The 21,393-nt window shown below is 52.8% G+C and overlaps 2 protein-coding genes across 2 annotated transcripts; both read right to left on the reverse strand.

Annotated features, from left to right (window-relative positions):
• Positions 1-793: 793 nt before the first annotated feature.
• LOC144737241 (olfactory receptor 2M4-like) lies at positions 794-1,864 on the reverse strand. The gene has a single exon (XM_078619962.1). The coding sequence runs from the start codon at positions 1,862-1,864 to the stop codon at positions 794-796; it is 1,071 nt and encodes a 356-aa protein (XP_078476088.1).
• Positions 1,865-11,731: 9,867 nt separating this feature from the next.
• LOC144737217 (olfactory receptor 8H2-like) lies at positions 11,732-20,411 on the reverse strand. The gene is made up of 2 exons (XM_078619939.1): positions 20,211-20,411; positions 11,732-13,420 (listed from the first exon to the last, which is right to left on the reverse strand). Exon 2 carries the CDS (start codon positions 13,416-13,418, stop codon positions 12,426-12,428), a length of 993 nt encoding a protein of 330 aa, XP_078476065.1. The 5' UTR covers positions 13,419-13,420; positions 20,211-20,411; the 3' UTR covers positions 11,732-12,425.
• Positions 20,412-21,393: the final 982 nt, after the last annotated feature.

Genomic DNA, 21,393 nt, shown 5'->3' on the forward strand with positions numbered 1-21,393 from the left:
AACTGCTGGATTATTGGAACGCTGATTCAGCAGTTGAACTGCTGGATTATTGGAACGCTGATTCAGCAGTTCCAACTGCTGGATTATTGGAACGCTGATTCAGCAGTTCCAACTGCTGGATTATTGGAACGCTGATTCAGCAGTTGAACTGCTGGATTATTGGAACGCTGATTCAGCAGTTCTAACTGCTGGATTATTGGAACGCTGATTCAGAAGTTCCAACTGCTGGATTATTGGAACGCTGTTCCAGCAGTTCCAGTACTGGATTATTGGAACGGTTCAACAGTTCCACTCCTGGATTATTGGAACGCTGCTTCAGCAGTTCGACTATTGGATTATTTTTTCCTGCCCGAGGACGACCGCTTGTGTTGCGATCGAAACGCCGCCATGTATTATCCTTTGATAATAGTTTTTTTTACCCTTCTATCTGGCAACAAAACTGACACCTTTTTTACAAGGAGTCATGTTTGCAAAGACCACAATACCTGCAGCCATAATGCAAACAAAAAACATAACTCTGATCATATATGCACTGTCCTTTTGTTGCCAGATAGAAGGGTAAAAAACCAATTATCATATTTTTTACTGGCAAATGAGGTTCCAATGGTGTATTATTCTTTGTTTCATTTTTAGAACCTCACGTGACTTCGCCGAAACAACCAAAGAGTATGAACACAACCCTTTTCTCATCTTTCGTGTGAACGCACGTGCGTACGTCCAATATTCTTTTCGCACCGTGCGTTGCCAGGGTCACCGTACACCCCCCCACCCCCCCACAAACCCACCCCGCCACTCACGCGACCACCCTCGCCCGAGGAGCTACGCGCCGCCTCCCGAACGCCTTGGCGAGACTCCGACGGATGTCGGCGGTGCGCAGGCCGTAGATGAGCGGATTGAGGGCGGGCGGGGCGAAGTACTGCAGCGTCTGGAACACCACCACGAGGTCGCCGGGTAGACCCATCGCCAGCTGGAGACTGCTGAAGAAAGTGAAGAAGACGGAGCCGAACGAGACGGCGATGACGGCGAAGTGCGTCACGCACGAGTGGACCGCTGCCTTGCCGACACCTCCACCTCTTCTCCCTCCTCCTCTTCCTCCTCCTCCTCTTCCTCCGCGGTGCAGCTCGCGGAAGATGAGCGCGTACGAGGCGAGGATGACGACGAGGGGCAGCGCGAGTCCCGTCGTGAGGTTCGCGTAGTAGAGGGCGGTGTAGGAGCGCGTCTCGGTGCACGCGAGCGAGCTCAGGAACGTGACCTGGCAGCACGGGGCGAGGAGCACCATCGGTCGGCAGTAGTCGAGGCTTGCCACGTTCGCGTAGGCGAGCACGGGCAACACGGCGGCGGCGATGAGAACCGGGATGGAGCGGAGGACGCGCGCGTTCGACGCGAGGGCTCCGTAGCGCAGCGGGTGCACGACGGCAGCGTAGCGATCGAGCGACATCGCGACGAGGATGAACGCCTGCAGGCGGATGGCGACGTGGTAGACGAACATTTGTGCGACGCACTCGAGCAGCGAGATGCGGTTGCGCGCCACGAGGTTGGCCATGATCCTCGGCAGAGCGTTCGTGACGACGGCGACATCGCTGAGCGTGAGCAGCGCCATGAGCAGGTACATGGGCCGGTGGAGTTTGGACTCGAGGCAGATGATGAGGCCCAGCGTCGCGTTGGCAGCCACCGTGAAGGCGTAGATGAGGAGGAGGGCAGAGAATGCCGAGTAGCGAGCGGTGGGGGGGTCGCGGAAGAGCGTGGACATGAGGATGAAGTCTGAGGAGGAGGAGTCGAGGGGGTGGGTGGCGTTTGATGGCGGTGGTGGTGATGGTGGTGACGAAGACGCTGGTGATGATGATGATGTTGTTTTCCACTCCATGGCTGAGACGTCGGAGGGGACGGGAGGTGGTGGGTGGGTGGGTAAGGGGGCAGTGTGAAGTGTGGATCAATTTCATGAATCTCGTCTTAAAGGAATGTATATTATAGCGCCTTGAACCGAGGTGCTTTACGGAAAATTAAGAACGGCACAACAACAACAACGACGGCGTTTGAATGTAATGGTGGAAAGATGGGGTGAATAATGTACATGGCGGTACGCGATGGAGGGAAATCTGTGGTGATGATGATGATGATGAATGGATTGGATGAATGGGGTTAATGAGTGATAGATATTTAATAATAATTCGTATTATTTTTACGTAAAATTATGATGAGTGGATTCGTTGGGTTAATGAGTGATATCCGTATGATGAGATGAATCATTTTTATTATTATTCTGACAGCAAATGATGGTGAATGTATTTAATGAATGTGGGTTAATGATAGCGGTTATGAGAGGGAGATTAAGGCAGTGGTTCTTCAACTTTACTTGTTAGCATTGCACCCATTGGGTTATCAATGGTTGCAACAATGTGCAATGTTAATCATCAATACATAGGGATTGATGAAACAAAGTCAAGTTGTAACACACGTGCCCCATGCTTAACTTCTGTTTTCAATCATTTACATTTTGAACATGAATCTGACCGCGTCTCGCATCCACCCCCAGAAAAGGGAATCTCGCACAAGTGGTGGGTGCGAGTATCATCACGGTGGCTAGGAGATGTTGACTACCTCGCCTGGTATGGAGGAGGTCGTGGGTTCGATCCCGACCCTGACGATGCCTGCTGCTGTATATTTGGAGTCTGCGTCTCTCTCTCTCATCATCATCACCACGGTAGAGAGATGTTAACTACCTCGCCTGGTCTACAGGAGGTCGTGGGTTCGATCCCGACGCTGACGATACCTGCTGCTGTATATTTGGAGTCTGCGTCTCTCTCTCTCATCATGATCATCATCACGGTGGCTAGGAGATGTTAACTACCTCGCCTGGTCTACAGGAGGTCGTGGGTTCGATCCCGACCCAGACAATGCCTGCTGCTGTGTATTTGGAGTCTGCGTCTCTCTCTCATCATCATCATCACAGTGGCTATGATATGTTAACTACCTCGCCTGGTATACAGGAGGTCGTGGGTTCGATCCCGACCCTGACGATGCCTGCTGCTGCATATTTGGAGTCTGCGTCTCTCTCTCTCATCATCATCATCATCACGGTGGCTAGGAGATGTTAACTACCTCGCCTGGTCTACAGGAGGGCGTGGGTTCGATCCCGACCCAGACAATGCCTGCTGCTGTATATTTGGAGTCTGCGTCTCTCTCTCTCTCATCATCATCATCATCACAGTGGCTATGAGATGCTAACTACCTCGCCTGGTATACAGGAGGTTGTGGGTTCGATCCCGACCCTGACGATGCCTGCTGCTGTATATTTGGAGTCTGCGTCTCTCTCTCTCATCATCATCACCACGGTAGAGAGATGTTAACTACCTCGCCTGGTATACAGGAGGTCGTGGGTTCGATCCCGACCCTGACGATGCCTGCTGCTGCATATTTGGAGTCTGCGTCTCTCTCTCTCATCATCATCATCATCAAGGTGGCTAGGAGATGTTGACTACCTCGCCTGGTCTACAGGAGGTCGTGGATTCGATCCCGACCCTGACGATGCCTGCTGCTGTATATTTGGAGTCTGCGTCTCTCTCTCATCATCATCATCATCAAGGTGGCTAGGAGATGTTGACTACCTCGCCTGGTCTACAGGAGGTCGTGGGTTCGATCCCGACCCTGACGATGCCTGCTGCTGTATATTTGGAGTTTGCATCTCTCTCTCTCATCATGATCATCATCACGGTGGTTAGGAGATGTTAACTACCCGGTTGCGACCTCTGGGGGTGGGTGGCCAGCACCTCGCCCAGCCGCCTTTGTCTCTCCCCCAGTGGCGATGTTGACTGCACCACCGCTACACGAGATATCTCATTTGAGGCTCGCAGCTGCACGAGTGCTCCCCAAACGACGTGATGGACCCACTCTCTGAGAGTGAGCGAGAGTGTGATAGTGAGTGAGTGTGAGTGATTTAGTGAGTGTGAATGAGTGAGTGTGAATTAGCGAGTGTGAATTAGTGAGTCAGTGTGAGAGTGAGTGAGTGTGAGTGATCGTGAGTGTGTGAGTTCGTGTGATAGTGAGTGAGTGTGAATGAGTGAGTGTGAGTTAGTGTGATAGTGAGTGAGTGTGAGTGAGTGTGTGAATGAGTGAGTGTGAGTGAGTGGAGAGAGTGAGCTAGTGAGTGAGTGAGTGAGAGTGAGTGAGTGTGAATTAGCGAGTGTGAATTAGTGAGTCAGTGTGAGAGTGAGTGAGTGTGAGTGATCGTGAGTGTGTGAATGAGTGTGAGTTAGTGTGATAGTGAGTGAGTGTGAATGAGTGAGTGTGAGTTAGTGTGATAGTGAGTGAGTGTGAGTGAGTGTGTGAATGAGTGAGTGAGTGTGAGTGAGTGGAGAGAGTGAGCTAGTGAGTGAGTGAGTGAGAGTGAGTGAGTGGAGTGAGTGAGTGTGATAGTGAGTGAGTGAGTGTGATAGTGAGTGAGTGGGGTGAGTGTGTGATAGTGAGTGAGTGTGATAGTGAGTGAGTGAGAGTGAGTGTGTGATAGTGAGAGAGTGAGTAGAGTGAGTGCGTGATAGTGAGTGAGTGGAGTGAGTGAGAGTGAGTGAGTGAGTGTGTGTGATAGTGAGAGAGTGAGTGCGTGATAGTGAGTGAGTGTGTGTGATAGTGAGAGAGTGAGTGAGTGGAGTGAGTGCGTGATAGTGAGTGAGTGTGAGTGAGTGAGTGTGAGTGAGTGAGTGTGAATGAGTGAGAGAGTGAGTGGAGTGAGTGCGTGATAGTGAGTGATTGTGAGTGGTGATGGTGCGGTGGTGGTGGTGGTGTTGGTGAAAGTGGTAATGATGATGGTGGTGGTGTGGTGGTGGTGGTGGTGTTGGTGAAAGTGGTAATGATGATGGTGGTGGTGCGGTGGTGGTGGTGGTGCTGGTGGTGGTGGTGGTGGTTTAACACCACTACCACACCGGCATTACTCTTACAGAAAGGCGCGCGCCTTCTCTATCCCAGTGCTAGTGCCTTACGCCGGAACAAACAAAAAATCCGTGACCAGAAGGCAGCCGAATAAGGGCACCGTTCCTGTAACGAAAATGAAAAATATATTCACACGCACGTCAAACATCCGACGGGATAATCAATGCCTCTGTTATCGATCCGCGAGTAAGATGTTTTCAAGGTCAAATTCGTTTATTTTTGTATCTTTTTGCGGAGATTCACTCGCGTTAAACGGAATGGGAAACATATTCTTGGTTATTTCGGTAAAGTCGCGTAGAAGGGAAATAATAAAATAATAAAAATTAAACAATAACATTCTCACGACGTTTCGATTGCAACACAGCAAGTACATTGTTCGTGCTGTGGGTTTCACACCTGATGATGATTTGCTTGTGTTGCAATCGAAACGTCGTGAGAATTGTATTGTTTTATTTTTATTATTTTGTTATTTCCCTATCTACGTGACTTTTACCGAAAGAACCAATAATATGAATCCCTGCAGTCACGAAAGCTTCAAATCGGAATGGGAAACTTCGACTTAAAACTTTCGTTACTGCAGGAATTCACATTCTCCGGTTCTATCGATAAATAATAATAATAATAGTTAAATTTGTAACGCGCGCAAATTTGCAGACGTAGTGGCCGCAACTCAGAGGCGCGGAGCCAAGCTCAGAGTCGCTCGAAAGCGCCGTGATTGTAGAGGTGAGTCTTTAAGTTTCTCTTGAAGGAGGCGATTGAGGTGATGCTGCGAATGTGCAGAGGGGTGACGGCGTTCCAGACTGTTGGGGCTGCCACCGAGTAGCGGCGCATAGACACGGTGACCATCCTGGATCTTGGTATCAAGAGGAGGTCGTGAGTTGCGCTGCGCAGGCATCTGCCGTGTGCTGCGCTGAAAGTTGTCAATAATGAAGAAAGGTACGGCGGGCAGGCGGATATGAAGGCATTGTGGCAGAGGCAGGCGGTCTTGTATGTGACCCTACTGGGTCACATACAAGACTTAGATAGAAATATAAAAAAATTAAGTCATTAAAGTGAGCGTATTAGCAGTCTATAATGTAGATTTTAGCAATGGTTATTAATCATAATAAATTTATCATAATAAATCAATAACCATTGATGCAGTCTACATCATAGACTTCCAATACGCTCACTTTAATCATAATAAATCAATAACCATTGATACAGTCTACGTTATAGACTGCCAGTACGCTCACCTTAATCATAATACATCAATAACCATTGCTACAATCTACGTTATAGACTGCCAGTACGCTCACCTTAATCATAATACATCAATAACCATTGCTACAATCTACGTTATAGACTGCCAGTACGCTCACCTTAAACATAATACATCAATAACCATTGCTACAATCTACGTTATAGACTGCCAGTCCGCTCACCTTAAACATAATACATCAATAACCATTGCTACAATCTACGTTATAGACTGCCAGTACGCTCACCTCAAACATAATACATCAATAACCATTGCTACATTATAGACTGCCAATACGCTCACTTTCATTATTTTTTATTTCATTTTTATTTTTTATGGAATCGGAACCGTTCACTTGAACTGGTGGAGCAAGAATCCGATGAGCTATGAAGCTCTTTCGCACACAATTTGTGTATTTAGTTACGAGGGCGCGTGATGAAAACGTTACAGCAACAAAGACAAAGATCCCCCGTGTAGCCTGAGCAGATTGTTGGGGCAAGTGCTGTTAGCGAGCAGCACCTATGAAGGCTACCGGCACCGTGGCACACGAGGGGGTGGGTGGCCAGCACCACCACGCCCGACCGCCTTTGTCTCTCCCCAGCGGCGATGTTTACCACACGACGTCACCAGGCTACTAATTTTAAGGCTGAGCCGACCTAGGGGAGGCCCAGGACCGGTTCGGTTCATCGTCAAACGGCGTTGGCCTTGAGCGGGAATCGAACTCTGTTCTACCGCTCCACCCTACCACCACCACCACCACCAACACAACCACCCACAACCACACCACACAACACAGTTGCGCGCGACTTACCGACTCCGTCGAGAGCAACTTCGCACCGCTCCCTCGTCTCTCCGTCTCTTTGCCTGGCCCTCTGCCGTTGCCCGCGACTTTTGTTGCCCGCGACTGCCGTTCGCCTGCGACTTTCATTCGCCTGCGACTGTGGTTGCTTGCAACAATCGTTGCCCGAGACTTTCGTTCGCTCGCGACTGCCGTTGCTAGCAACTGTTAGTTGCTTGCAACCGTCGTTCGCCCGTGACTGTCGTTGCTTGCAACTATTAGTTGCTTGCAACTGTCGTTGCTTGCAACCGTCGTTCGCCCGCGACGGTCGTTGCTTGCAACTGTTAGTTGCTTGCAACTGTCGTTGCGTGCAACTGTTAGTTGCTTGCAACTGTCGTTGGCCCGCGACTGTCGTTGCTTGCAACTGTTAGTTGCTTGCAACTGTCGTTGCGTGCAACTGTTAGTTGCTTGCAACTGTCGTTGGCCCGCGACTGTCGTTGCTTGCAACTGTTAGTTGCTTGCAACTGTCGTTGCTTGCAACTGTTAGTTGCCCGCGACTGCCGGGGACCGGGCAACGGCGAGCGCGGGGCGCCTTTTATCAGCGGGCGCCGCCGCCGCAGCAGCAGCAGCAGCCACGGGAGTCTCTCCCGGGGCCCCTCCTTGAATCCACAGAGGCGCTGGTGGGGGAAGTGGTGGGGGGTGGGGGTGTGGTTGTAGGGGGGGTTGGTGGGGGTGGGGGATGAGGGGTGGGGGGGAAGGGATGGAGGGAGTAGGGGTGGGGGTGGAGGGGTGGGTGTAGGTGTGGTGGGTGGAGGGAATGGGATGGGGGGAGTTGGAGGTGGAGGGGAGTGGAGGGGAGTGGAAGAGGTGGAGGGGGTTGGGGTGGAGGGGTGGGGGTAGGTGGGGGAGGTGGAGGGGAGTGGAGGGGGGTGGAGGGGGTAGGGGTGGAGGGGTGGGGGGTAGGTGGGGGAGGTGGAGGGGGTGGAGGGGTGGGGGAGATGGAGGGGGTGGAGGGGTGGGGGTGGAGGAGATGGAGGGGTGGGGGGGGTGGAGGGGTTGGTGGGGAGGGGGGTGAGTTGGAGGTGGAGGTGGAGGGGAGTGGAGGGGGGTGGGGTGGGGGGTCATCACCCTCCTTCTTCCCCCTCCCGTGACCCACAGCGAGCAGCAGCAGCAGCAGCAGGAGGAGGGGGAGGGAGAGGGGGAGGGGGGGGGAGACCAGGAGGAGGGGGAGGGGGGGACCAGGGGGAGGGGAGGGACCAGGGGGAGGGGGGGCCAGGAGGAGGGGAGGGGGGGCCAGGAGGAGGGGGGGGGACCAGGGGGAGGGGGAGGAGGGACCAGGGGGAGGGGGGACCAGGAGGAGGGGAGGGGGGGCCAGGAGGAGGGGGGGACCAGGGGGAGGGGGAGGAGGGACCAGGGGGAGGGGGGACCAGGAGGAGGGGAGGGGGGGCCAGGAGGAGGGGGGACCAGGGGGAGGGGGGAGGAGGGACCAGGGGGAGGGGGGGGGCAGGAGGAGGGGAGGGGGGGCCAGGAGGAGGGGGGGGGTACCAGGGGGAGGAGGGACCAGGGGGAGGGGGGACTAGGGGAGGGGGGGGACCAGGGGGAGGGGGGACCAGGGGGAGGGGGGGCCAGGAGGAGGGGGGGGGACCAAGGGGAGGAGGGACCAGGGGGAGGGGGGACTAGGGGAGGGGGGACCAGGGGGAGGGGGGGACCAGGGGGAGGGGGGGCCAGGAGGAGGGGGGACCAGGGGGAGGGGGGGACCAGGGGGAGGGGGTCACCAGGAGGAGGCTCCCCGTGAATTAGGGATCCGCTGCGCTTCGAGGAGCAATGTGCGTGGCTCACCCTGCCCTGTGCCTCGCTCACTCGCGGTCTCTCTGTGTGTGTGGGTGTCTGTGTGTGTGGGCGGGTGAAGTGTGTCTGGGTGTGTGGGTGTGTGTGGGTGTGTGTGGGTGGGTGTGTGTAAGTGTGTGGGTGTGTGAGGGTTGGTGTGTGGGTGGGTGTGTGGGTGTGGGTGTGTGTCTGGGTGGGTGGGTGTGTGTGGGTGGGTGTGCGTGTGTGTGTGGGTGTGTCTGGGTGTGTGTCTGGGTGTGGGCATGAATGGGTATGGGTGGGTGTGTCTGGGTGGGTGTGGGTGTGTGTCTGGGTGGGTGTGTGGGTGTGTGTGTGTGTCGGTGGGTTTGGGTGAGTGTGTGTGTCTCGGTGGGTGTGGGTGGGGTGTGTGTGTGTGGGTGTGTGAGGGTTGGTGTGTGGGTGGGTGTGTGGGTGTGGGTGTGTGTGTGGGTGAGTGTGTGTGTCTGGGTGGGTGTGTGTGTGTCTGGGTGGGTGTGGGTGGGTTTGGGTGAGTGTGTGTGGGTTTGGGTGAGTGTGTGTGTCTGGGTGGGTGTGTTGGTGGGTGTGTGTCGGTGGGTTTGGGTGAGTGTGTGTGTCTCGGTGTGTGTGGGTGGGTGTGGGTGAGTGTGGGTGTCTCGGTGTGTGTGGGTGGGTGTGGGTGAGTGTGTGTGTCTCGGTGTGTGTCGGTGGGTTTGGGTGAGTGTGTGTGTCTCGGTGTGTGTGGGTGGGTGTGGGTGAGTGTGGGTGTCTCGGTGTGTGTGGGTGGGTGTGGGTGAGTGTGTGTGTCTCGGTGTGTGTCGGTGGGTTTGGGTGAGTGTGTGTGTCTCGGTGTGTGTGGGTGGGTGGGTGTGGGTGAGTGTGGGTGTCTCGGTGTGTGTGGGTGGGTGTGGGTGAGTGTGTGTGTCTCGGTGTGTGTCGGTGGGTTTGGGTGAGTGTGGGTGTCTCGGTGTGTGTGGGTGGGTGTGGGTGAGTGTGTGTGTCTCGGTGTGTGTCGGTGGGTTTGGGTGAGTGTGTGTGTCTCGGTGTGTGTCGGTGGGTTTGGGTGAGTGTGTGTGTCTCGGTGTGTGTGGGTGGGTGTGGGTGAGTGTGGGTGTCTCGGTGTGTGTGGGTGGGTGTGGGTGAGTGTGTGTGTCTCGGTGTGTGTCGGTGGGTTTGGGTGAGTGTGGGTGTCTCGGTGTGTGTGGGTGGGTGTGGGTGAGTGTGTGTGTCTCGGTGTGTGTCGGTGGGTTTGGGTGAGTGTGTGTGTCTCGGTGTGTGTCGGTGGGTTTGGGTGAGTGTGTGTGTCTCGGTGTGTGTGGGTGGGTGTGGGTGAGTGTGGGTGTCTCGGTGTGTGTGGGTGGGTGTGGGTGAGTGTGTGTGTCTCGGTGTGTGTCGGTGGGTTTGGGTGAGTGTGGGTGTCTCGGTGTGTGTGGGTGGGTGTGGGTGAGTGTGTGTGTCTCGGTGTGTGTCGGTGGGTTTGGGTGAGTGTGTGTGTCTCGGTGTGTGTCGGTGGGTTTGGGTGAGTGTGTGTGTCTCGGTGTGTGTGGGTGGGTGTGGGTGTGTGTGGGTGAGTGTAGGTCTCTCTGCGCGCTATCGCGCTGCGCTACGAACCTGGTCACCCGGGATCGTTGCCAGCGACGATTATCTGAACCGATCCTGGGCATGCCCCTAGGTCGACTCAGCCTCAAATGAGTAACCTGTTGCGGTGTGTAGTGAACATCGCCACTGGGGAGACAAATGCGGCCGGGCGTGGTGCAGTCCACCCACCCCCTCGTGTGCCACAGCGCCGGTAGCCTTCATAGGTGCTGCTCACTAACAGCACTTGCCCCAACAGTCTGTTAAGTCTATACGGGGGATCTTTGTCTTTTGTATCCCCTGGGGGGGTGGGGGTGCCTTCTGGCCAAACCCAAACTTGTCTCTCTGCCTGTCTCTCTGTCTCTCTGTGTCTGTCTGTCTGTGTCTGTCTCTCTGTCTGTATCTCTGTCTGTCTCTCTCTGGCTCTGTCTGTCTCTCTGTCTGTCTCTCTCTGTGTCTCTCTGTCTGTCTCTCTGTCTCTCTCTCTGTCTGTGTCTGTCTCTCTGTCTGTCTCTCTCTGGCTCTGTCTATCTCTCTGTCTGTCTGTGTCTGTCTCTGTGTCTGTCTCTCTGTCTCTCTCTCTGTGTCTGTCTGTCTCTTTCTGTGTCTGTCTCTGTCTGTCTCTCTGTCTCGCTCTCTGTATCTGTCTGTGTCTTTGTCTCTCTTTCTGTCTGTCTCTATATCTCTGTCTCACGCTATATCTGTCTGTCTCTCTCTGTCTGTCTCTTTCTCTCTGTCTCTTTCTCTATGTCTGTCTGTCTCTCTGTCTGTCTCTTTGTCTCTGTCTGTCTGTTTCTGTATTTCTGTCTCTGTCTGTCTCTGTGTATTTATGTCTGTCTCTGTCTGTATCTGTCTGTCTCTCTGTCTGTCTCTGTCTGTGTCTCTCTATCTGTCTCTCTGTCTGTATCTCTGTCTGTCTGTGTCTGTCTGTCTCTGTCTGTCTCTGTCTTTCCATTTCTGTCTCTCTCTGTTTGTCTGTTTCTGTATTTCTGTCTCTCTCTGTCTGTCACTGTCTGTCTCTGTGTCTCTCTCTGTCTGAGTGGGTTGGTGAGTGAGTGAGTGAGTGGGTCAGTGAGTGGCTAGGTAAATGAGTGGGTTTTGAGTGGATAGGTAATTGGGTGCGTGGGTAGGTGCCATGGGAGTCGCTCATACTGACGGCCCGTCTCTCGCTTGTCAGCCACCATGCACAAAGGGAGCCACTGTGGTGCACATTTATTTATTTGCACCAACTCACCAAAAACGTCAGCATACTAAAAACCAAGGCCGTAGCCATGGAGTCAACATTGGGGGGGACCAAATCTTCCCGGGTGTCTGGGGGTCCCCCCCCCCCCCCCCCCCCGAGAAAATAATTTCAATTTGAAAATAATTTCCTGCCTAAATTATGAAAAAAAAAAAACTAACACATAGGATGGACTTTTTATTTATTTTTAACAATAATGTCTAATAGTGTATTGTATGACATTGCTCTGTTTTTTTCTATGTTTTACCTTTTCTTGTTTCATTGTATGTAATGGCAGAGATTAGGGATTCATAAAGTACAACCATAACCACAATCATATAAACAGAAAGGTATTTTATAGCAATATATTGGGGGGGACATTTTGAGCATATTTACGGCCTTAGCTGCTGCAGCTCCTTACTATTAAAATGTCCCTCCCTTCATTACTGCTAATCCTACTTCCTCCCTTTATGACTGCTAATCCTACATAATACACGAGCATAATATGACTTTGAGACCTCCCCACCACCTACACATTCCACAAGTAGTGACTAATCCCATATCTGCATTTTTCATAAATATGCTAAATTCCTCTGTTGATATGCAAATTCCTTTGTCAAGGCGCCCTTCGTCCTCTAACCCAGCTTATATATACGCTGCCAAGCTTGGTGGTGTTCATTCAGACGCTGTCTTTCCGACAGCCCTGTTCTTCACTTGAGGACGGCTGCTTGCGCTGTGGCCGAAACGTCGTGAGAATTATTTTATTATGTTTTATTTTTATTACTTTATTATTTCCATTCTACGTGACTTTACCGAAAGAACCAAGAAGATGAATCCCTGCAGTCACCAAAGCTTTACATCGAAATTTTTACGGTCAATTTGTTTCACTTCGCGGACACCGCGGGCGCCACCCGCCTCGTCACGAGCCTCGCGAAGGCGCGCCGGATCTCGGCCGTGCGGAGTCCGTACACCACCGGGTTGAGTGCGGGCGGCACCACGTACTGAAGGCTCTGCAACGGGAAGCGAATGTCGCGCGGGATCGTGTAGAGGTTGAGGCCGTTGATGAACGTGAACACGATGGAGCTGAAGAAGACGGTGACGTTGAACAGGTGCGTCACGCACGTGTGCACCGCCTTCTTGTGGCTCTGCTTCAACGAGCCACCCCTCCGGCGGAGGTCGGCGAAGATGAGCGCGTACATGGCCATGACGAGCAGCAGCGGCATGGCGATGCCCGTGATGATGTTCGTGTACGTGTAGAAGACGTTGGGGTAGAGGTCGCTGCACGAGAGGTTACTGATCATCATGATGTCGCAGTTGGGCGAGTAGGTGACCTTGACCCGGCAGAAGTTGAGGCGCACCACCACGCTCACGTAGCCGATGATCGGCAACGCCGCTAGCGCCACGCACGCCAGGAAGACCTTGAAGACCAGCGCGTTGGACATGATCGAGTGGTAGCGCAGCGGGTGGACGATCGCCACGTAGCGGTCCACGGACATGGTGGTGAGGATGAACGACTGCACCCTGATGGCTATATGGTAGAAGAACATCTGGGCGATGCACTCGGGCATGGACATGTAGTTGTTGCTCGAGACGAGGTTGGCCATGACCCTCGGCAGAGCGTTCGTCGTCTCCACGATGTCGGTGAGCGCCAGCAGCGCCATGAGCACGTACATGGGCCGGTGAAGGTTCGACTCCAGGCAGATGACCAGGCCCAGCATCACGTTGACCACCACCGTGAAGGTGTAGATGAGGAGGAGGGCTGCGAAGGCCGAGTAGCGCGCGCCGGAAGGCTCGCGAAAGAGCGTGACCATGAGGATGAGGTCCGAGGTGGCATTGGTGGCATCCAAGGCATTGGCAGACAAGTTTGTGGACCCCATTGCTAGCGAGGTGGGAGGAATGGGGGGGGGGGGATTTAGGGGGATGGGGGGAGGAGGTGACATTTATGTAGCGCCTTAACCAAGGCGCTGTGCAGTAATCGACCTATGGTACAAGATGGTTGGTGAGATGAAACGAGATGAGTGGATGGGATATATGTAAAACGAGGTGGTGGCGGTGGTGGGGTGGTGGTAGCGGTGGCGGTGGCGGCGATGACAACTACGATGTGTGGAATGAGCGAAGGTGGAAATGAGTGGATTGATGACGGGCGACCACGTGGAGTTTGGGAATAGGGAAGGCGACGTTAATGCGAGTTGGTGAGGACAACACGGGGGGAGAAGGAAGGGTGAGCAATACAAAATAATAAGTGGGGGTTTAACAGACAAAACGGAAGGTAGTGAGAGCGAGCGATTGTTTGACGTGCAAGGGCGGTCGATTCCAGTGACGAGGGGGGCTAGGAGAGAGAATGAGCGACACCGAGAATGTGCACGCTGACAAGGAGGAACTGTACTCTTAGTTCTTTCGGTAAAGTGACGTAGGTAAAAGATGAAATAAAAATTAATAAAAAATAAAACAATAAAATCACGACGTTTCGGAGGCAACACAAGTCTCCGTCGTCAGGTGGGACGACGTTTCGGAGGCAACACAAGTCTCCGTCATCAGGTGGGACCGGAGACTTGTGTTGCCTCCGAAACGTCGTGATTTTATTGTTTTTTTTTTATTAATTTTAATTTCATTTTTTACCTACGTGATTTTACCGAAAGAACTAAGAGTACGGATCCTTGCGGTCACGAAAACTTCAAATCTAGAATTAAGGAGGAACTGAAAGAGACGGCAAAGATTTAGAACGCAGAGAGCGGGGCAGGCGAACGTAAAGTGAGATGAGAGAAGGGAGGTAAGGTAGCCAGGCCTTGAAGAGCTTTACAAACTCGAGTAATTAATTTAAAGAGGCGCCAATAATAAACAGATGTAGATGCCACCGATTCTTCACGTTCTGAATGAGGAGAGATGATGTGTGGGTTATAAAAGGGGAGATTGAAGATGATATGTCAGGCGGTGCTTTGAATTTGTTGCAGTGGCTTGAACGCGTAGGATGGTAATCTGAGCATAAGACAATTGCAATAGTCGAGCCGTGTAAAGATGAGGACGTGAATAAGGAGTTTGGTGGCAGGGTGGGACGTAAGCCTTGGAGGAGTACGAGTGGCCAAATGTTGCAGATTAGTATGGGATGTAAGCCTTGGAGGAGAACGAGTGGCCGAAGATTGCAGATCAGGGTGGCATGAAAGCCTTGGAGGAGAACGAGTGGCCAAAGATTGCACATCAGGGTTGGGATGTGAGCCTTGGAGGAGAACGAGTGGCCAAAGATTGCAGATCAGGGTGGGATGTAGCCTCGGAGGGGAACGAGTGGCCGAAGATTGCACATCAGGATGGGATGAAAGCCTTAGAGGAGTGCGAGGGGCCGAAGATTGCAGATCAGGGTGGGATGTGAGCCTTGGAGGAGAACGAGTGGCCGAAGATTGCAGATCAGGGTGGGATGTAAGCCTTGGAGGGGAACGAGTGGCCGAAGATTGCAGATCAGGGTGGGATGTGAGCCTTGGAGGAGAACGAGTGGCCAAAGATTGCAGATCAGGGAGGGATGAAAACCTCAGAGGCGAACGAGTGGCCAAAGATTGCAGATCAGAATGGGATGTAAGCCTTGGAGGGGAGCGAGTGGTCAAAGATTGCAGATCAGAATGGGATGTAAGCCTTGGAGGAAGACGAGTGGCCGAAGATTGCAGATCAGAATGGGATGAAAGCCTTAGAGGGGAACGAGTGGCCAAAGATTGCAGATCAGAATGGGATGTAGCCTCGGAGGGGACCGAGTGGCCGAAGATTGCAGATCAGAATGGGATGAAAGCCTTGGAGGGGAACGAGTGGCCGAAGATTGCAGATCAGTGTTGGGATGTGAGCCTTGGAGGAGAACGAGTGGCCGAAGATTGCAGATCAGTGTGAGATGTAAGCCTTGGAGGGGACCGAGTGGCCGAAGATTGCAGATCAGAATGGGATGAAAGCCTTGGAGGGGAACGAGTGGCCGAAGATTGCAGATCAGAATGGGATGAAAGCCTTGGAGGGGAACGAGTGGCCGAAGATTGCAGATCAGTGTGAGATGTAAGCCTTGGAGGAGAGCGAGTGACGAAAGGAGACGCGTGACTTGGTGAAAGGGCAGTGACGGAAGCGAGGGACCTGGATTTAGGTGGACTCCGGCCGACCAGAAACTGTGAGCTCGGTGCCAATGAGCAAAGCCCCCGCGACGCGGATTGAGCCAGCGCTGCGAGAGAGCGACACGATGAATCGAGGGCGAGAAAGGAAAGGCGTGAGGGTAGACGTTTACATGGCGGAAACGTGAAAGCGATGGCAGGTTACCGCAAGCTTTCCCGGCCGCAATGTGTTGGCTGCAGAGGTCGCAAACGGGTTTTGATTCCTTACCCGTACCCGGCCGCACCAGGGTCGCAAACGGGTACCCGTACCCGGCCGTACCCGTACCCTACCCGTACCCGGCCGGGTACGGCCGGGTACGGGTAGGGTACCTGATTGTGACCTCTATCGGGTACCTGATTGTGACCTCTGGGATGAAACCATGTTGCAGGCGCGGGTGGGTTGATTCTAGGAACTTGAATTGTGAGAAGAGACAAGACGTTGGGAAATTCGTGACAAACGGTGACTCACCAGTGACTCACGGCCTACCCGTACCCGTACCCGACCTGTTCTTCACCTGAGCACGGCTGCTTGCGTTGTGGCCGAAACGTCGTGAGAATAATTTTATGATGTTTTATTTTTATTATTTTATTATTTCCATTCTACGTGACTTTACCGAAAGAACCAAGGAAAAGTAAAGGTACCGCTCTCTAGTTGGTGCTTTTGGACATCTTAACACCTCCTGTGTCAGTGCCTGGCAGGGTATAAAGCCTTCGATTGTATTGCTTCATCATTCTTGAAGCAGGGACTCATCTACTTACGAACTTTCAGAGATACGAACAAGCCTGGTCTGTTTGTCCAGTTGCCCGTTCGGACCTAGAGTCGTAAAAGTTCAACCGCACACGCGCAATAGATGGCGGTGATGGGATCTACATCTGCAGAACGTGAAGAACCAGTGACATCTACATCTGCAGAACGTGAAGAACCAGTGGCATCTACATCTGCAGAACGTAAAGAACCAGTGGCATCTACATCTGCAGAACGTGAAGAACCAGTGGCATCTACATCTGCAGAACGTGAAGAACCAGTGGCATCTACATCTACAAGAACGTGAAGAACCAGTGGCATCTACATCTGCAGAACGTAAAGAACCAGTGACATCTACATCTGCAGAACGTGAAGAACCAGTGGCATCTACATCTGCAGAACGTAAAGAACCAGTGGCATCTACATCTGCAGAACGTGAAGAACCAGTGGCATCTACATCTGCAGAACGTGAAGAACCAGTGGCATCTACATCTACAAGAACGTGAAGAACCAGTGGCATCTACATCTGCAGAACGTGAAGAACCAGTGACATCTACATCTGCAGAACGTGAAGAACCAGTGGCATCTACATCTGCAGAACGTGAAGAACCAGTGGCATCTACATCTGCAGAACGTGAAGAACCAGTGACATCTACATCTGCAGAACGTGAAGAACCAGTGGCATCTACATCTGCAGAACGTGAAGAACCAGTGGCATCTTCATCTGCAGCACATGAAGAACCAGTGGCATCTACATCTGCAGAACGTGAAGAACCAGTGACATCTACATCTGCAGAACGTGAACAACCAGTGGCATCTACATCTGCATAACGTGGAGAACCAGTGGCATCTTCATCTGCAGAACGTGAAGAAGCAGTGGCATCTACATTTACAGGAGATGATATCACTTTTAAAGCCATTCCCCGGTGTTTAATATACATGCCGTAAATACATTTGGAATCAACAGGAGTAAATTTGGGAATTAACAAAGAAATCGACTTACGAACAAACCTCTGGAACCTAACTCGTTCGTAAGTAGAGGAGTAGCTGTACTGATAAATATAAAACGGTCTCATAGATATAACAAAAAACTCTATTGTAAGCATGTGCAACGTGTACGTGAAGAGGGTTAAACATTGTGAAACCTTGCCTTTAGCCATTCAGCGTGCGTTTAAGTAACACAGGATAGACCAATCTTAATATTCTCGTAAACTACAAACTTTTTTTTTACCAGGTCAGGCGCCACTGAGCTGCTTTGGAGCGATCACAACTGATAGTTCAACGAAGCGGCATCTCATCAAGTCGAAATTTATTGCAGCAGCCAAATATTCTCAACGCGTGACGTTGATTCTAAATGTGTTTATTAAGCAGTTTGCCTTTAGAAGTTAACCCGCTTTTCCTGACGACGACCACTTGCGTTGCGATCGAAACGTAGTTTTTTTCTTATTTTCTTTGAATTTATATACCTGACTTTAAGTCAAGATTCTGTATACCAGGCGAGGTAGTTAACATCTCCTAGCCACCGTGATGATGATGATGATGATTGAGAGAGAGACTCACACAGACTCCAAATATAAAACAGGCTTCAGGGTCGGGATCGAACACACAGCCTCCTGTAGACCAGTCGAGGTAGTTAACATTTCCTAGCCACCGTGAAGATGATGATGATGAGAGAGAGAGACACGCAAACTCCAAATATACAGCAGACTTCAGGGTCGAGATCGAACCCACGACCTCCTGTATACCAGGCGAGGTAGTCAACATCTCCTAGCCACCGTGGAGATGATGATGAGAGAGAGAGAGAGACACGCAAACTCCAAATATACAGCAGACTTCAGGGTCGAGATCGAACCCACGACCTCCTGTAGACCAGGCGAGATAGTTAACATCTCCTAGCCATCGTGAAGATGATGATGAGAGAGAGAGAGACACGCAGACTCCAAATATACAGCAGGCTTCAGGGTCGGGATCGAACCCACGACCTCCTGTACACCAGGCGAGGTAGTTAACATCTCCTAGCCACCGTGAAGATGATGATGAGAGAGAGAGACACACGCAGACTCCAAATAAACCGCAGTCGTCAGGGTCTGGATCAAACCCACGACCTCCTGTAGACCAGGCGATGTAGTTAACATCTCCTAGCCACCGTGAAGATGATGATGAGAGAGAGACACACACGCAGACTCCAAATATAAAGCAGGCTTCAGGGTCAGGATCGAATTCACGACCTCCTGTACACCAGGCGAGGTAGTTAACATATCCTAGTCACCGTGAAGATGATGATGAGAGAGAGAGAGACACGCAGACTCCAAATATACAGCAGGCTTCAGGGTCGGGATCGAACCCACGACCTCCTGTAGACCAGGCGAGGTAGTTAACATCTCCTAGCCACCGTGAAGATGATGATGAGAGAGAGAGACACGCAGACTCCAAATAAACCGCAGTCGTCAGGGTCTGGATCAAACCCACGACCTCCTGTAGACCAGGCGAGGTAGTTAACATCTCCTAGCCACCGTGATGATGATGTTTGAGAGAGAGAGACTCACACAGACTCCAAATATAAAAAGGCTTCAGGGTCGGGATCAAACCCACAGCCTCCTGTAGACCAGGCGAAGTAGTTAACATCTCCTAGCCACCGTGAAGATGATGATGAGAGAGAGAGACACACGCAGACTCCAAATATACAGCAGGCTTCAGGGTCAGGATCGAACTCACGACCTCCTGTATACCAGGCGAGGTAGTTAACATCTCCTAGCCACCGTGATGATGATGAGAGAGAGAGAAAGACACGCAAACTTTAAATATACCGCAGGCTTCAGGGTCTGGATTGGCGATATCGCTTTGGAAGTAGTGCTCAAGCATGAGTAGCAAATAACAAAGAACACTTTCATTAAAGGGAAACTTATTTTTACTATTCGACGTTTCGGCCAATGGACCTTCTTCAGAGCACACGGCACACACACAAAGAGAAGACATACAGTGAGAGAAAAAAGTATTTGATCCCCTGATGATTTTGTACGTTTGACCACTGACAAAGAAATGATCAGAGTGTGCTCCTAATCTCAGCTCGTTACCTGTATAAAAAACACCTGGGAGCCAGAAATCTTTCTGATTGAGAGGGGGTCAAATACTTATTTCCCTCATTAAAATGCAAATAAATTCATAACATTTTTGACATGCGTTTTTCTGGATTGTTTTGTTGTTTTTCTGTCTCTCACTGTTCAAATAAACCTACCATTAAAATTATAGACTCATCATTTATTCGTCGGTGGGCAAGCGTACAGAATCAGCAGGGGATCAAATACTTTTTTCCCCTCACTGTAGATCTCCCCCCTGTAGCCTTAGCCGACTGTTGGTGCCCAAGTGATGTTTGCGAGGAGTAGCGAGCAGCAACCCGTGACGCAGACGGGATGGGTGACCAGCAACCACGCCCGACCGCCTTTGTCTCCCCTAGTGGCGATGATGTTTACTACACACCGCACCGGGAACTCATTTGAGGCCGAGTCGACCTAGGGGAGGCCCAGGACCGGTTCAGATAATCGTCACTGACGTTGAATATATATACACACACACACACAGAAAGAAAAGAAAAAGATCCCCCGTATAGCCTCAGCAGACGGTTGGGGCAAGTGCTGTTAGCGAGCACCTATCAAGGCACACGAGGGGGGGGTGGGGTGGTCAGCACCACGCCCGGCCGCCTTTGTCTCTCCCCGAGTGGCGATGTTTACTACAACACCGCCACGCCAGGTACGCACGCACATGCATCGGCATCGCGACAGTAGGCGCACACTTCGATACTTTGCAACGCTTACCCGCTCTCGCAGGATCGTCGCAAGTGACGCGACTGTTGCTTGCAACTGTTGCCCGCGACTGTCGGTTGCCCGCGATTGTCGCTTGCAACTCTTGCCCGCGACTATCGTTGCTTGCGACCGTCGGTTGCCCGCGATTGTCGCTTGCAACTCTTGCCCGCGACTATCGTTGCTTGCGACCGTCGGTTGCCTGCGAGTGTTGCTTGCAACTCTTGCCCGCGACTATCGTTGCTTGCGACCGTCGGTTGCCCGCGACTGTCGCTTGCAACTCTTGCACGCGATTGTCGCTCGCAACTGGCGAGCGCGGGGCGCCTTTTATCGGCGGGAGGCGCCGCAGCAGCAGCAGCAGCAGCCGCGTGGCCTCTCCCGGGCACCCTCCTTCAATCCACAGAGGCGCTGATGGGGGGTGGAGGGGGTGTGGGGGAGATGGGGGTGGGGGTGGGGGGGGTGGGGTGGGGGGGTGGGGGTGGTGGGGGGGTGGAGGGGTGGGGGGGTGGGGTGAAGGGGGTGTGGGGGAGATGGAGGGGGTGGGGGTGGTGGGGTTTGGAGTGGAGGGGGTGGGGGTGGTGGGTTTGGTGGGGGTGGAGGGGTGGGGGTGGGGGGGGTGGAGGGGGTGTGGGAGAGATGGAGGGGGTGGAGGGGGTAGTGGGGGTGGAGGTGGGGTGGGGGTGGAGGGGTTTGGAGTGAAGGGAGTGGGGGTGGTGGGTTTGTGGGGATGGGGGTGGAGGGGTGGGGGGGTGGGGTGAAGGGGGTGTGGGGGAGATGGAGGGGGTGGGGGTGGAGGGGTTTGGAGTGGAGGGGGTGGGGGTGGTTGGTTTGGTGGGGATGGGGGTGGAGGGGTGGGGGTGGAGGGGGTGTGGGGGATGGTTGAGAGGGGGGTGGTGGAGGGGGTGGAGGGAGTGTATGAGGCGAGTGGGGGTGGGATATGAAGTTCGTCGGTGGAGGGGGTGGAGGGGGAGTGGGTGGAGGGGGTGGGGGGGATTGAGGGGGTGGATGGGGTGGGGGTCACTCCCCTCTGCCCCCCTCCCGGTACCCGCGGGAAGAAGCAGCAAGAGGAGGAGTGGGGGGGGGGGTGATGGTGGTGATGGTGGTGATGATCACAGTCGGTAGCTGTGAGTCGGGAGATTCCGCAGCATATCAACCGCGCAAAGAACTTCAAACAACAACAACCACGACAACAACAACA

The sequence above is a fragment of the Lampetra planeri genome, chromosome 66, assembly GCF_965212315.1.
Source record: "Lampetra planeri chromosome 66, kcLamPlan1.2.h2, whole genome shotgun sequence".
NCBI classification, from domain to species: Eukaryota; Metazoa; Chordata; class Hyperoartia; order Petromyzontiformes; family Petromyzontidae; genus Lampetra; species Lampetra planeri.